The following is a 13,925-nucleotide window of genomic DNA, read 5'->3' as shown; positions in this document are numbered from 1 at the left end:
GCAGCTCCATCACCCCCGGCATCCCTCCCACCGGGTCCGCCACATACAGTAACAGGTCATCGGCATACAACAACACCCTATGTTCCTCCCCACCTCGCACCAAACCTCTCCACCTCTCTGAATCCCTCAACGCCATCGCCAGCGGCTCGATTGCCAGTGCAAACAACAAGGGGGACAGGGGGCAACCCTGCCTGGTCCCTCGGTAAAGCCGGAAGTACTCCGACCTCCTCCCATTCGTGGCCACGCACGCCATCGGGGCCTCATATAGCAGCCTTACCCATCTAATGAACCCTTCACCAAATCCAAACTTCCCCAACACCTCCCATAGGTACCCCCACTCCACTCTATCGAAGGCCTTCTCCGTATCCAGCGCCACCACTATCTCTGCCTCCCCCTCAATCGCCGGCATCATGATGACATTCAACAATCGCCGCACATTCGTGTTCAGCTGCCTTCCCTTCACAAAACCTGTCTGGTCCTCGTGCACAACCCCTGGCACACAGTCCTCTATCCTGGTGGCCAGGATTTTTGCCAGCACCTTGGCATCTACGTTGAGGAGAGATATGGGCCTGTATGAACCACACTGCTGGGGGTCCTTGTCCCTCTTTAAAATTAACGAGATCAGCGCCCACGACATCCCCATGCTTCATTGAGTGTCCGCACCAGCAAGGGGCCCACAAGGTCCACAAACTTCTTATAAAATTCCACCGGGAACCCATCCGGCCCCGGTGCCTTCCCTGACTGCATCTGCCCGATCCCCTTAACTAGCTCCTCCAGCTCAATCGGTGCACCCAACCCCTCCACCTGCTCCTCCTGCACCTTCGGGAAAGAAAGCCCGTCGAGGAACCTCTCCATTCCCCTCCTCTCCCCCATTGGCTCTGACCGGTACAGTTCCCCGTAAAAGTCCTTGAAGACCTCATTCACCTCTACCCTCTTCCGCACCACATTCCCACTCTTGTCTCTCACTCCAGCAATTTCCTCAGCCGCATCCCGCTTGCGGAGCTGATGAGCCATCATCATACTCGCCTTTTCACCATGTTCGTACACTGCCCCTTGTGCCTTCCTCCACTGTGCCTCCGCCTTTTTAGTGGTCAGCAAATCACATTTAGCCTGCAGGCTGCGCCTCTCCCCAAACAGTCCCTCCTCTGGTGCCTCTGCATACCTCCTGTCCACCTCCAGCATCTTTCCCACCAGTCTATCCCCCTCACTCCTCTCGCTCCTCTCCCTGTGTGCCCAGATGGATATCAGCTCCCCACGAATCACTGCCTTCAGGGCTTCCCAGACCATCCCCACCTGAACCTCCCCCGTATCATTCACCTCAAGGTACCCCTCAGTACTTGCCCGGACCCTCCTGCACAGCTCCTCCTCTGCCAACAACCCCACATCCAACCGCCACAATGGGCGCTGGTCCCGCACCTCCCCCATCTCCAACTCTATCCAATGCAGAGCGTGGTCGGAGATTGCAATGGCCGAATACTCGGCCGCCTCCACTCTCGGAATCAGTCCCCTACTCACCACGAAGAAGTCTATCCGAGAGTAGACCCTATGTTCGTGGGAGAAGAAAGAGTACTCGCGTGCCCTGGGCCTCACAAACCTCCATGGATCCACCCCACCCATCTGGTCCATAAACCCTCTCAGTACCTTGGCCGCAGCCGGCCTCCTACCCGTCCTAGAGCTGGACCGATCCAGTGAAGGATCCAACACCATATTGAAGTCATGATCAGACCTCCCGCCTCCAGATCTGGGACCAGTCCCAACATACGCCTCGTAAAGCCCGCATCGTCCCAATCTGGGGCATACACACTAGCAAGCACCACCTTCTCTCCTTGTAGCCTGCCCCTAACCATAACATACCTACCCCCCTTATCCGCCACCACCTCCGATGCCTCAAACAACACATTTTTCCCCACCAGAATCGCCACTCCCCGGTTCTTCACATCAAACCCAGAGTGGAAAACCTGCCCCACCCATCCCTTCCTCAGGCGGACCTGGTCCACCACCTTCAGGTGGGTCTCCTGAAGCATTGCCACATCTGCCTTCAGCCCCTTCAGATGAGCAAGTACCCTCGACCGCTTCCACCGGCCCATTCAACCCTCTCACATTCCAGGTGACCAACCGGATCAGAGGGCGTCCCGCCCCCCTCCCCCGTCGACTAGCCATAGCCCGTCGACTGCCCGCCCCAGGCCAGCACCCCCTGCCCGACCCAGACCCCACAGCGTCAACACCTCACCTCTGTCCCCCCGGCCCCCATCAGCTCCTTCCTGACCTTACCAGCAGCAACCCAGTATTCCCCTTTCTCCCCCTCCCTTCCCCCCCAGGCTAGGAACCCTCCTTGCCACGAACCGTCCTCCATTGTACTTACGTGGGTCAGCTAACTTCTGCTGACCCCGGAAACTCCCGCCAATACCCCAACCCCTCCCAAAGTGGGATCATCCCCCAATCTATCCCTCCTCCAGGCACCGCTCCAGCGTGGGGAAGAACCAGTTAAGGCCCCGCCTCCCCCCGTCATCGTCTCCGCCCCCCCAGCCCCGCAGCGTGGGAAACCAGAGAAAAGCCCGCGCTTTCGCCCTGCCCCACCACACCCTTCTGACGCAGCTCCCAAATATCAGCCCCCCTCCATACCCCCACTCCGACATAGAATACAACATACCCCCCCAATCCTCCCCGCAAGATACAAAACTCAAACAGGGCCCCACAGCAAAAAAAATAACAGAACAACACCCCCATAAATAACCATATCAAAATTGCAAAAGTTCCAAAAAAAACAAAAAAAAAAGGAAGAACACAGCAACAGCAGGAACCAACAATAAAGCATTACAACCGACCCCGCAACTCCCAACCCCTAGTTCAAGTCCAGTTTCTCCGTCCGCACGAAGGCCCACGCCTCCTCCGGGGAATCGAAACAATAATGCCGGTCCGAATAAGTTACCCATAGGCGCGCGGGCTGCAACATTCCGAACTTTATCTTTTTCCTGTAAAGCACCTCTTTCGTCCGATTAAATCCGGACCACCGCTTTGCCACCTCCGCACTCCAATCCTGGTAGATCCGTACTACCCCATTCTCCCAATTGCTGCTCTTCACCTTCTTGGCCCAGCGAAGCACACACTCCCGATCACTGAACCGGTGGAACCTCACCAGCACCGCACGCGGGGGTTCATTGTCCTTAGGCCTCCTGGCCAGTACTCTGTGTGCTCCCTCCAGCTCCAAGGGCAGATGGAAAGACCCGGCCCCCACTAGCGAGTTCAGCATTGTAGCCACGTAGGTTGTCAGGTCCGACCCCTCCAGCCCCTCCGCAAGGCCCAAGATCCGCAGGTTTTTCTGCCTCATGCGGTGATCAAGCTCCTCGAAGCGTTCCTGCCACTTCTTGTGGAGTGCCTCATGTCCCTCCACCTTGCTCACGAGGACCACGGCCTCCTCCTCTCGTTCAGTGGCCAGCGTCTGCAATGCCTTGATGGCAGCACCCTGGGTCGTCTGAATCTCCGACAGCCTTCTGTTCGTTTCCTGCAGAGAGCTCAGTACCTCAGCCTTGAAGTCTGTAAAACAGCGCAGGATAGCAGCTTGTTGCTCCTGGGCCCACTGCTTCCACTCCTCTGGAGCTCCGCCGGCTGCCATCTTGGATTCCTTCCCCCGTTTTGTCTGGGGAGCTGCTGCCGTTTTTTCTCCCTTTCCACTCCGAGTTCGAGTCATGGACTGCGGGGAAAGTCGATCAGCATACCTTCTCCCACCTGGAGACGTCGAAAAATTTCCGTTTTGGGCTCTAAACAGAGCCGAAAAGTCCGTTTAAAACAGGAGCTCCCAAATGTGTGGCTTCCTATGTCATCGCCGCCACCGGAAGTCTTAATTTGATTTTCTAAAGATGAAAGCCCCAACCTGTTCATTCTTTCCCGATAGCTATAATACCATTCTTGTGAATCTTAATTGCATTTTTTCCAGTACTGGCATCCTTCTTTTAAGGTTTGGAGACCACAACATTTCTGTCCTCAATCTGACCAGGATTTTATATCAGTATAACATTCACTGGGCTGGATTCTCCGCCGTCGGGCTGCTCCGTTTGCCAGCAACCCGGGGGTTTTCCAACGGCGTAAGGCTGCCCCACAATGGGAAACTCCATTGACCATCTAGCAAGACGGAGAAACCCGGTAGCATGCTGAACCAGAAATCTGGCAGGATGGAGAATCCAGCCCACTGTCTTTGAATCCTATACTCCTATAGATTTAGATGCCAGTATTTTGTGAATATTTTTATTTGCTTCACTGACCTGCAATGCTGTGATGATTTGTTCATCTGCATTCCGTGATCCAAATCCATTTGGTCTTTTGTTTTCAATGCTGTGGGTGATCTTGCTATTTTTCTACCAAAGTGCATCACATCACATTTATCTATATTAAAGTTATTTTGCGAATTAACGGCCAGTCCACATGTATTGTATTATATTGCATTCTTGCTCAGTGTTAGCTACACCCCCATCTGGGTATCAGCTGCACAGCTTGGGATGAGCAATTATAGACAGAAGACGACCCTCTGACCAATCCAGCCTATCCCTCACAATCTATAATCTTTCACCATATCTGAAAAACCCAATCAAAAATCTGGGTTTATGTGGGGTGGAAGGACCTGAGAAATTTCTCCCTTAACCCTTTAGGTGTTTGAAACTACTCTGGGTGATTGCGCTGGCCCCAATTAACATCATGCAGCATTTACCTCTGTATAAGGCAGTCCCTGGCCCAGCCAAAAATACGTCCAGCTCTCACTTGAAAGACTTCAGCAAATCAAGGGGCACTGCATGAGGTGGCAATCACCAGCCCTCTGTGAAAAGAACCTTTGTGGTCTTTCTCTGCCAAAGTCCAAATTTCCAAAGTCCTAATATTGCCCACAATGAGGAGACCAAAAAATGGACACTGGGGATAAGTGAGGCCAAACCAAGGTTTTGTCGTAGCACAAAGTATGCATTGATTTGTAACCGACCTATTGACTTTGCTGTGTCTTCACAGCATTGTTCCTGAGCCTTAAGAGATTGATAGACTAACATGTACAGATTTGTTTCCCTCCACTGGCTATAGTTTTGATCTGAAGGTTGTATCTATGTTCAGCATGCATGCTTTTGCCTAGTTTAAAAGCCATTTTACAGTCATGAGCCCAATCACAGTGTGACTAGATCTGTCTATAGTATTTAAACATTCTCTCAATCTGACTTTAACCCATATGATGCACGTGCACAAATTTGCAGAGTATTCCCCAAGCACCTAAAACTAGATCATTAACTAACATTGAGAGCAAGTCTGTTTTGTAGGAGATGTTAATTCATTTATTTGGAAGTTGGACATTTATTCTGGTGAGCATACTGAGAGCAAATAATCCACCCAACTAAGCGTTTCTTCAATTAGATATCGATGATGTGAGACGGTTGAAACCAGGATACCTGGAGGCCACAGTTGATTGGTTCAGACGATACAAGGTGCCTGATGGAAAACCTGAAAACCAGTTTGCATTCAACAGTGAATTCAAGGACAAGGTAACTTCGCAAATATCATTAAACATTTAAAAGCTTCCTTTCATCAACTCCTGAAGTAGTGCACTGTTTCCTAAAGTAGTCCAACAGTGACGTAAATTGTAATTATGACCATGTCCATTCATGTAGTCCCTTCAACGTCAAAAAAAACTCAGCATACTTGCAAAAGGAAGGCTCAGATCCAACTTGAGGGGGTATTTAAGACCAATCTTAAGATCACTCTGCTCAAACGCAGATCTTAGCAGCCAAATCTTGCAGACCCTCTTGTGCCTTAGCCCTCACTATTCTCTATTCTCCCCTCAGTTACTGAGCTCATTAGAGCCACCTTGTAGTCCCTGGGCACCTTTTCACTAAACATTGCTTCCTCGTCCTTGAGCTAACTGATATTGTAATAATAATAATCTTTATTATTGTCACAAGTAGGCTTACATTAACACTGCAATGAAGTTACTGTGAAAATCCCCGCGTCGCCACATCCCGGTGTCTGTTCGGGTACAGAGAAGAATTCAATGTCCAAATTACCAAATGGCACATCTTTTGGGACTTGTGGGAGGAAACTGGAGCATCCGGAGGAAACGCACGCAGACACGGAGAATGTGCAGACTCTGCACAGACGGTGACCCAAGCCGGGAATCGAACCTGGGACCCTGGCGCTGTGAAGCAACAGTGCTAACCACTGTGCTGTAAGAGACTTGCTTTTTCTCCGAAATAGTTCCTCCCATTTTCAAAATGCCATCACAGCCTCTCATCAAAAAACCCAAACTAAGACACCCACTGTCCTTGCAAACTACTGGTCCATTATGAATATAGGAACAGGAGGAGGCATTTGTGTAGTGGTATTGTGAATGGACTAGTAATCCAGAGACGCAGGGGTAATGCTCTGGGGGGTCCGGTTTGAACCTGGGTCAGGTTAGAATCCCACCACTGCAGATGGTGAAATTTGAATGCCTATCCACGAGCGACTCATTAGCAACACTACTAACCGAGCTGGTTGAGTTCTAAAGGACATAGCTGCTCAACTGGGTCTGTGGCAGGTGGTGAAGGAACCAACAAGAAGGAAAAGCATACTTTATCTCTTCCTCAAAAAGCTACCTGTCGCAAATGCATCGCTCATGGCAGTATCGGTAGGAATGACCACTGCAAAGTCCTTGCAGAGACACGGTCCCATCTTAACATTGAGGATACCCCTCATTGTGTTGTGATTTCAAACCGATCTAGGAACTCAACTGGGCCATCAGCAGTAGAATTTTATACAGCCACAATCTAACCTTGAGCTCAGCATATCTCCCCCCTTTACCATTACCACCAAGCCAAGGGATCGACTCTGGTTCAATGAAGAGTGCAGGAATGCATGACAGGAGCAACAACAGGCATACCAAAAAATGAGGTGAAGCTACTTGCGTGTCAAACATCAGAAATAGCAAGCAATAGAGCTAAGCAATCCCACAACAAATGGATCAGATCTAAGCTCTGCAGTCCTGTCACATTCAATCATGAATGGTGGTGGACAATTAAACAGCTCGGGAGGAAGTGGTTCCACAAATAGCCCCATCCTCAATGATGGAGGAGCCCAGCACATCTATGCAAAAGACAAGGCTGAAGCATTTGGAAACCACTTCAGCCTGAGTGCCATGATCCTCTGAGCCCTCTTCCTGAGGTCCCCAACATCACAGATGTCAGTCTTCAGCCAATTCGATTCACTCCAGGTGATATTAAGAAACAGCTGAAAGCACTGGATACTGCAAAGTATGGTCCCTGACAATATCCTGAAGATTTGTGCTCCAGAAGGGGCAGCATGGTGGTTAGCATAAATGCTTCACAGCTCCAGGGTCCCAGGTTCGATTCCCGGCTGGGTCACTGTCTGTGTGGAGTCTGCACGTCCTCCCCCTGTGTGCGTGGGGTTCCTCCGGGTGCTCCGGTTTCCTCACACAGTCCAAAGATGTGCGGGTTAGGTGGATTGGCCATGCTAAATTGCCCGTAGTGTCCTAATAAAAGTAAGGTTAAGGGGGGGGGGGGTTGTTGGGTTACGGGTATAGGGTGGATACGTGGGTTTGAGTAGGGTGATCATGGCTCGGCACAACATTGAGGGCCGAAGGGCCTGTTCTGTGCTGTACTGTTCTATGTTCTAGAACTTAACTGTGCCCCTAGCAAAGCTGTTCCAGTACATCTGCAACACCGGCATCCACCCGGCAATGTGGAAAATGTCCCATACACACACACACCAGGCCAAATCCAACCCAACCATCAGTCTTTTCTTGAAAATCAACAAAGTGGTGGAAGGGGTCATCAACAGTGCTATCGAGCAGCACTGACTCAGCAATAACCTCACTGCTGCTCAGTTTGGGTTTGCCAGTGTCACTCAGCTTCTGACCTCATTACAGCCTTGGTTCACACATGGACGAAAGATCTGAACTCAGAGGTGAGAGTGATTGCCCTTGGACATTAAAGGCAGCATTTGATTGTGGCATTAAGGAGCCCTGGCAAAACTGGAGTCAATGGAAATCAGGAGATAAACTCTGTACTGATTGGAGTCATAACCTGACACAAAGAAAACTAATTGTGCTGGTTGGAGATCAATCATTTCAGATCAGGGCTGTCACTGCAGGAGTTCCTCAAGGTAGTGTCCTAGGTCCAACCATCTCCAGCTGCATCATCAATGACCTTCCCTTCAGATGTCAGATGTGGAGATGTTCACTGATGACTGCACATTGTTCAGCACCATTTGTGACTACTCCACTTGCAAGACGCTGGACACCCTCCAGGACACAGCAGCCCATTCACCAGCTTCAACACTCATGTCCTCCACCAACGACATAGTGGCAGCCATGTGCACAAGATGCGCTGCAGCAACGTACCAAGGCTCTTTCAACAGCACATTCCAAACCTACGACCACTATCATCTGGAAGGACAAGGACAGCTGATACATGGGAACTCCACCACCTGGAGGTTCCCTCCAAGTCACTCATCACCCTCCCTTGGAAATATATTGCCTTTCCTTCACTGCGTTGCACTGTGGGTGTACTTACACCACGTGGACTGCAGCGGTTCAAGAGGGCGACTCACCACCACATGCTCGAGGGTAATGAGTATGGGTAATAAGAACTGGCCCATCGGCGACACCCACATCCTGTAAAAGAATAAAGAAAACTTCCATCACCCTTTGTAAAAAATTGTTTCCTAATTTTACTCCGAAAGCATCCTGTGCTAATTATGCCCCCTAGTTTTCCTTTCCAACCAGTGGATATAGTTTCTCTTTACCTTATCTGTTTTCCTTAATATCTCAAACTTTGACCAAAACACACCTCCGAGTTGTAAATTCCAGGGAAAACGCTCCTAATTTGAAATGAAAATGAAAATCGCTTATTGTCACAAGTAGGCTTCAATGAAGTTACTGTGAAAAGCCCCTAGTCGCCACATTCCGACGCCTGTTCGGGGAGACTGGTATCTTTCTTCACAAGTTAACCCTTGGGAGTCCAGGTGTTCTAATCAATCCACACTCCCTCCAAGGCCAGCATATCCTCAAGGTGTGGTACCCTTCCCCATACACGTTTTAAAAAATGTTTTGAATTAATTTCGATTTTGTTTGCAAGTTTATTTTCTTGCTCCCTTTTTAAAGCTTACTCTATTATCACTGTTTGTAGTCAGGTTCAACATTGCTCGGACCTGTGCTTTTTGCATTTTTGTATGCTTTTATTTTTGGTTTTATGTTGTCTCTTACCTCTAGTTATTGCCTGTTTAAGAATAGGAATGTAAATATTTTCTGAATCGCAATATTTTTGTTTTAAACACATCCCACTTATCTTGTCATTTTACCCAGTTCACTGCGGTCAGTTCCTGCTTCACACCATTGAAATCTAAATCTAGACACATTATCTCCTCCCAAATCATTGTCTATCTTCCCACAGCTCTAACTTTAAACCTCACCTGTCTGCTTTTGCCCCACCACAGTATTGACCTACGATGATGAAGTGGTTTGTCACACCGTCCTCTTCTAACAAGATGGGACTGCCCTCTCCTAAGTCTTGTATATCCAGTCATAGGAAGGTGCATCACTTATGACTGTGAAGTGTAACTTGAGTCTGCAAAGATCTATCTTTAGCGCTCCCCTTTTCTATCTGACATCCAGTCCTGGATAGCTGCACATTCCTTCACTTAAACACTGAGAAGATTGAAACGACCAGCATAGTTCTGATTTTGTTTTTGGAGTAGGGCAGTAATTTTAATGAGCGACACCTTTAAATGCTTTCTGTGCAACCACACACGAGACCATTTAATGGAACCGATGTGTGTGTGGCCTATGCAGAAACTTTCCGGGAAGCTTAGGGGGAAGATTGTTCCGCAACACATGGTGTGGAACCACTGACTCCACCCGACTCATTGGTAACTGCCTCAATGTATCCTATTTGAAGCTGAGTTGTAATTTTAACCCAAATTGTAAAAACCCACTAATTTTGATCCTTAAGATTTTGAGGTGGGTATTGAGGGGAAAATCTCTAAATTTGTAGATGGTACTAAGCTATGGAGAATAATGAATCGTGAGGACAATGCTGAACGACTCCAGAGGGACATTGACAAGTTGGCCAAATGGACAGACACATGGCAGATGAACTTCAATGCAACAAAATGTGTGGAAATGCATTTTGGTGGAAGAAACATTGGTTCAATACAACTTTGAGGGGAGTACAGGAGCAGAGGGACCTCGGGGTTCAGTTGCATAATTCTCTGAAGTTGAAACAGTTGGTAAGAAGGCTTATAGGATCCTTGGGTTTATAAATAGAAGCATATAGTGTAAAAGCAAGGGAGTGATGCTACACTACAAATCATTGGTCAGGCTAGATTTGGAGTATTGTGTTCAGTTTTGGGCACCTTATTTAAGGAAGGATGTTAAAACCCTGGAGAGAGTGTAGAGGAGATTTACTAGAATGATTCCAGAAATGAGGAATTTTAGATACAAGGAAAGATTTGAAAAATTGGCTTGTTCTCAAAATTCTGAACAATGTTGACAGGGTCATGAAGGATATTCTGTTTCCACTAGTCGATATGTCGGTGACTAGGGGGGTCACAATTTCAAGATGGTCAGTAAGAGAGCTAGGAGTGAGATGAGGGGGAACTTTATTCCGAGAGACGGGGTTTGAAATATGCTTTTCGGAAAGTGGTGGAGTTGGATTCCAAAGGAGGTTTCAAAGAGAGCTGGATACATATTTGAAAGTGATTATTTTAGAGGTTGACAGAGATGGGGCTGGAAAATGGGACTAACTAGACAGCTCTTTTGAGAGCAGGTGTGGACATGATGGGCCAAATATCTTTGCTATAAGTAACAAAGATTTGACAATTCCACTGCTCTCCTGACCAGCCTCACATCTTTTATCATCTAGAGACTTTAGCTCATACACAGTATGAGTACGTCCCTATCACAGTATAAGTATCCATCACCATGTCCTCTGCTCCTAACCTCTCTAAGCACGTGTACAGCTTTAACAAACGAGTTCACACCGGAACTCTCTGATCTGGCCTCCTTCACCCGTTTTGCACCCCGCTTTAGCATCTCATGATCTGAGGTAACCTCCCTAAACACCTGAATCTTTTCCCTTCCTTTGCAATGATTCTTAAAATCCGCCTTTTCAGGCAAGCTTTTGGACATCCTTGTCCACACTACTATCATCCCCAATACCCTCCTGTCTGTGTATATAGAGAATAGGAAGAGGCCAGTCTCTGCATTGCCTACTGGCGGCAGAGATTCATTAAAACTGATCATTGAGGATGACAAATGGAGGATTACACTGCAAGTTGTCCATCCTCATTCCAAGTTAATGTTGTAAAAGCAGTTAGCAGCTGTTAGTCTTGTGTAAAGCTTGATAATATTGTACGTGCTGGCTAATCTGTGGTCTGAAGATTAAGGTCCTGCCTTCCTCTGTTTACTGTTTTAATGAAGACAGGTATAGTTCTTGTTCCAGTTATCACTCTATGCCTTGTATTTCTACCAGAAGATATCTGTCTTGACAATTTGCAGTTGTCCATTTTCCTGAATGATTTCGAGCCTTTGGCTGACTTTTCAGATTTAAACACAGTTAATGACAAGAGATTCATTGCTTGCAGGACTTTGCTACTCAGGTGATCAAAAGCACGCATGATTTTTGGACAGATCTGATTATGAAGAAATCCTCAGTGGGAGGAATTAACTGGTAAGTGCAAGACTGACACGATGGTCAGTTTGTGAAGAAGATAACCTGAAGTTTGACCAAAAAAGACACATGCTGGAATTTTATTTGTCTTGGATCATCTCAAAGCAATTTAGACATTGTCATTCAATGAAACAGTAATCACAATGGGCAGATATCCTGAGGTGATAACTGTGGATGTGGGATAGGGATTGGGGGAGCGAGTGAGTTCGGGGGTGGGGTCTGAGAGTAACTGGGGGAGGGTTACAGAAATTGTAGGAGTACCTTTTATACTGTGACCAAGGTTTGCTATCCATGCTTAACCTCTCTGCCATCTTTGACAAACCATTATCCAGATCTGGGATTATCCTCACAATCCAGAGTATGTAACCAATCATAGCCTGAGCATTTCTGCAACTGGCGTGTCTTCCTATTCCCACCAGATGCCCTCAACATGTCCTCCTGACCACCTCTTGTACTGCATGAGTAAAGTGTCAACTCTGGCTGTTGCTATGGCGAATGCTCCAGGGATCTATTGTCCCCGATGCTTTTGTTTAATTCAAAAAAGGCCTTGAACCGTCAGAGGACATATCCCCAATTATGAATATATGTTGGTTCTAGCAAATGTAAATTAGCCACACTGCGACATATATTAATGACCGATACCTTGGTATACAGAGCACAAATTCAAAATTTATACATGATGCAAAATGTAGAAGCATTGTAAATTGTGATGACGACATTTTGAATTTCAAAATGGTTAGACGAATTGGTGGACAGGTGGCAGATGAAGTTGAATGTGCAGAAATTAGTTGATTTGTTTTGATAAGACCACAAGTCATGGGAGCAGAATTAGGCCACTCGGCCCATCGAGTCTGCTCCATGGCTGATATTTTTCTCATCCCCATTCTCCTGCCTTCTTCCCATAACCCCTGATCCCCTTATTAATGGGCGGCACAGTAGTTAGCACTGTTGCCTCAGCTCCAGGGTCCCAGGTTTGATTCCTGGCTTGGGTCACTGTCTGTGTGGAGTTTGCATGTTCTCCCTGTATCTGTGTGGGTTTCCTCCGGGTGCTCTGGTTCCCTCCCACAAGTCCCGAAACACGTGATGTCAGGTGAATTGGACATTGAATTCTTCCTCCGTATAACCGAACAGACACCGGAATATGGCAACTAGAGGCTTTTCATAGTAACTTCATTGCAGTATTAATGTAAGCCTATTTCTGACAATAAAGATTATTATTATTATTATTATTAATCAAGAACCTATCTCGCTCTGTGTTAAAGATAAGAGAATAAGACTTTGGAGCAACAGGAGAATAGGAAGAACATGGGATCCAGGAGTAGAGGGACCTGGATGGATATGTGCATAAATCATTGAAGGTGGCAGGACAGGTTGAGGGAGCAGTTAATAAGCACAGTTTCCTGAGCTTTGTTAAGAGGAGTATGGAGTACAGGAGCAAGGAAGTTGTATCGAACTTGTATAAGAACAAAGAAAAGTACAGCACAGGAACAGGCCCTTCGGCCCTCCACGCCTGTGCCGGCCATGCTGCCCGTCTAAACTAAAATCTTCTACACTTCCGGGGTCCATATCCCTCTATTCCCATCCTATTCATGTATTTGTCAAGATGCCCCTTAAACGTCACTATTGTCCCTGCTTCCACCACTCCCTCCGGCAGCGAGTTCCAGGCACCCACATCCCTCTGTATGAAAAAAACTTACCTCGTACATCTCTAAAACTTGCTCCTCACACCTTAAACCTTGTCCCTGAGTAATTGACGCCTCGACCCTGGGAAAAAGTCTGACTGTCCTCTCTGTCTCGGCCCCTCGTAATTTTGTAGACCTCTATCAGGTTGCCCCTCAACCTCCTTCGTTCCAGTGAGAACAAATCAAGTTTATTCAACCTCTCCTCATAGCTAATGCCCTCCATACCAGGCAACATCCTGGGCAATGTCTTCTGCACCCTCTCTAAAGCCTCCACATCATTCTGGTTGTGTGGCGACCAGAATTGAACACTATACTCCAAGTGTGGCCTAACTAATGTTCTATACAGCTGCAACATGACTTGCCAATTCTTATACTCAATGCCTCGGCCAATGAAGGCAAGCATGCCGTATGCCTTCTTGATTACCTTCTCCACCTGTGTTGCCTCTTTCAGTGACCTGTGGACCTGTACACCAAGATCTCTCAGATTGTCAATACTCTTGAGGGTTCTATCATTCACTGTATATGCCATGCCTGCATTAGACCTTCCAAA

General features: G+C 47.6%; 1 protein-coding gene across 1 annotated transcript in view; it reads left to right on the top strand.

Moving 5' to 3' along the window:
- LOC119979767 (inorganic pyrophosphatase-like) overlaps positions 1–13,925 on the top strand; it is a 74,501-nt gene that overhangs the window by 32,845 nt on the left and 27,731 nt on the right. The window contains exons 5-6 of the mRNA XM_038822399.1: positions 5,386–5,513; positions 11,608–11,693. Of these exons, the coding sequence (XP_038678327.1) occupies positions 5,386–5,513; positions 11,608–11,693 (214 nt within the window). The remainder of the gene's footprint in view (positions 1–5,385; positions 5,514–11,607; positions 11,694–13,925) is intronic.

This window comes from Scyliorhinus canicula, chromosome 16, assembly GCF_902713615.1.
Source record: "Scyliorhinus canicula chromosome 16, sScyCan1.1, whole genome shotgun sequence".
NCBI lineage: Eukaryota > Metazoa > Chordata > Chondrichthyes > Carcharhiniformes > Scyliorhinidae > Scyliorhinus > Scyliorhinus canicula.
The sequence above is the reverse complement of the archived record's forward strand: the minus strand, read 5'-3'. Positions and strand labels throughout refer to the sequence as shown.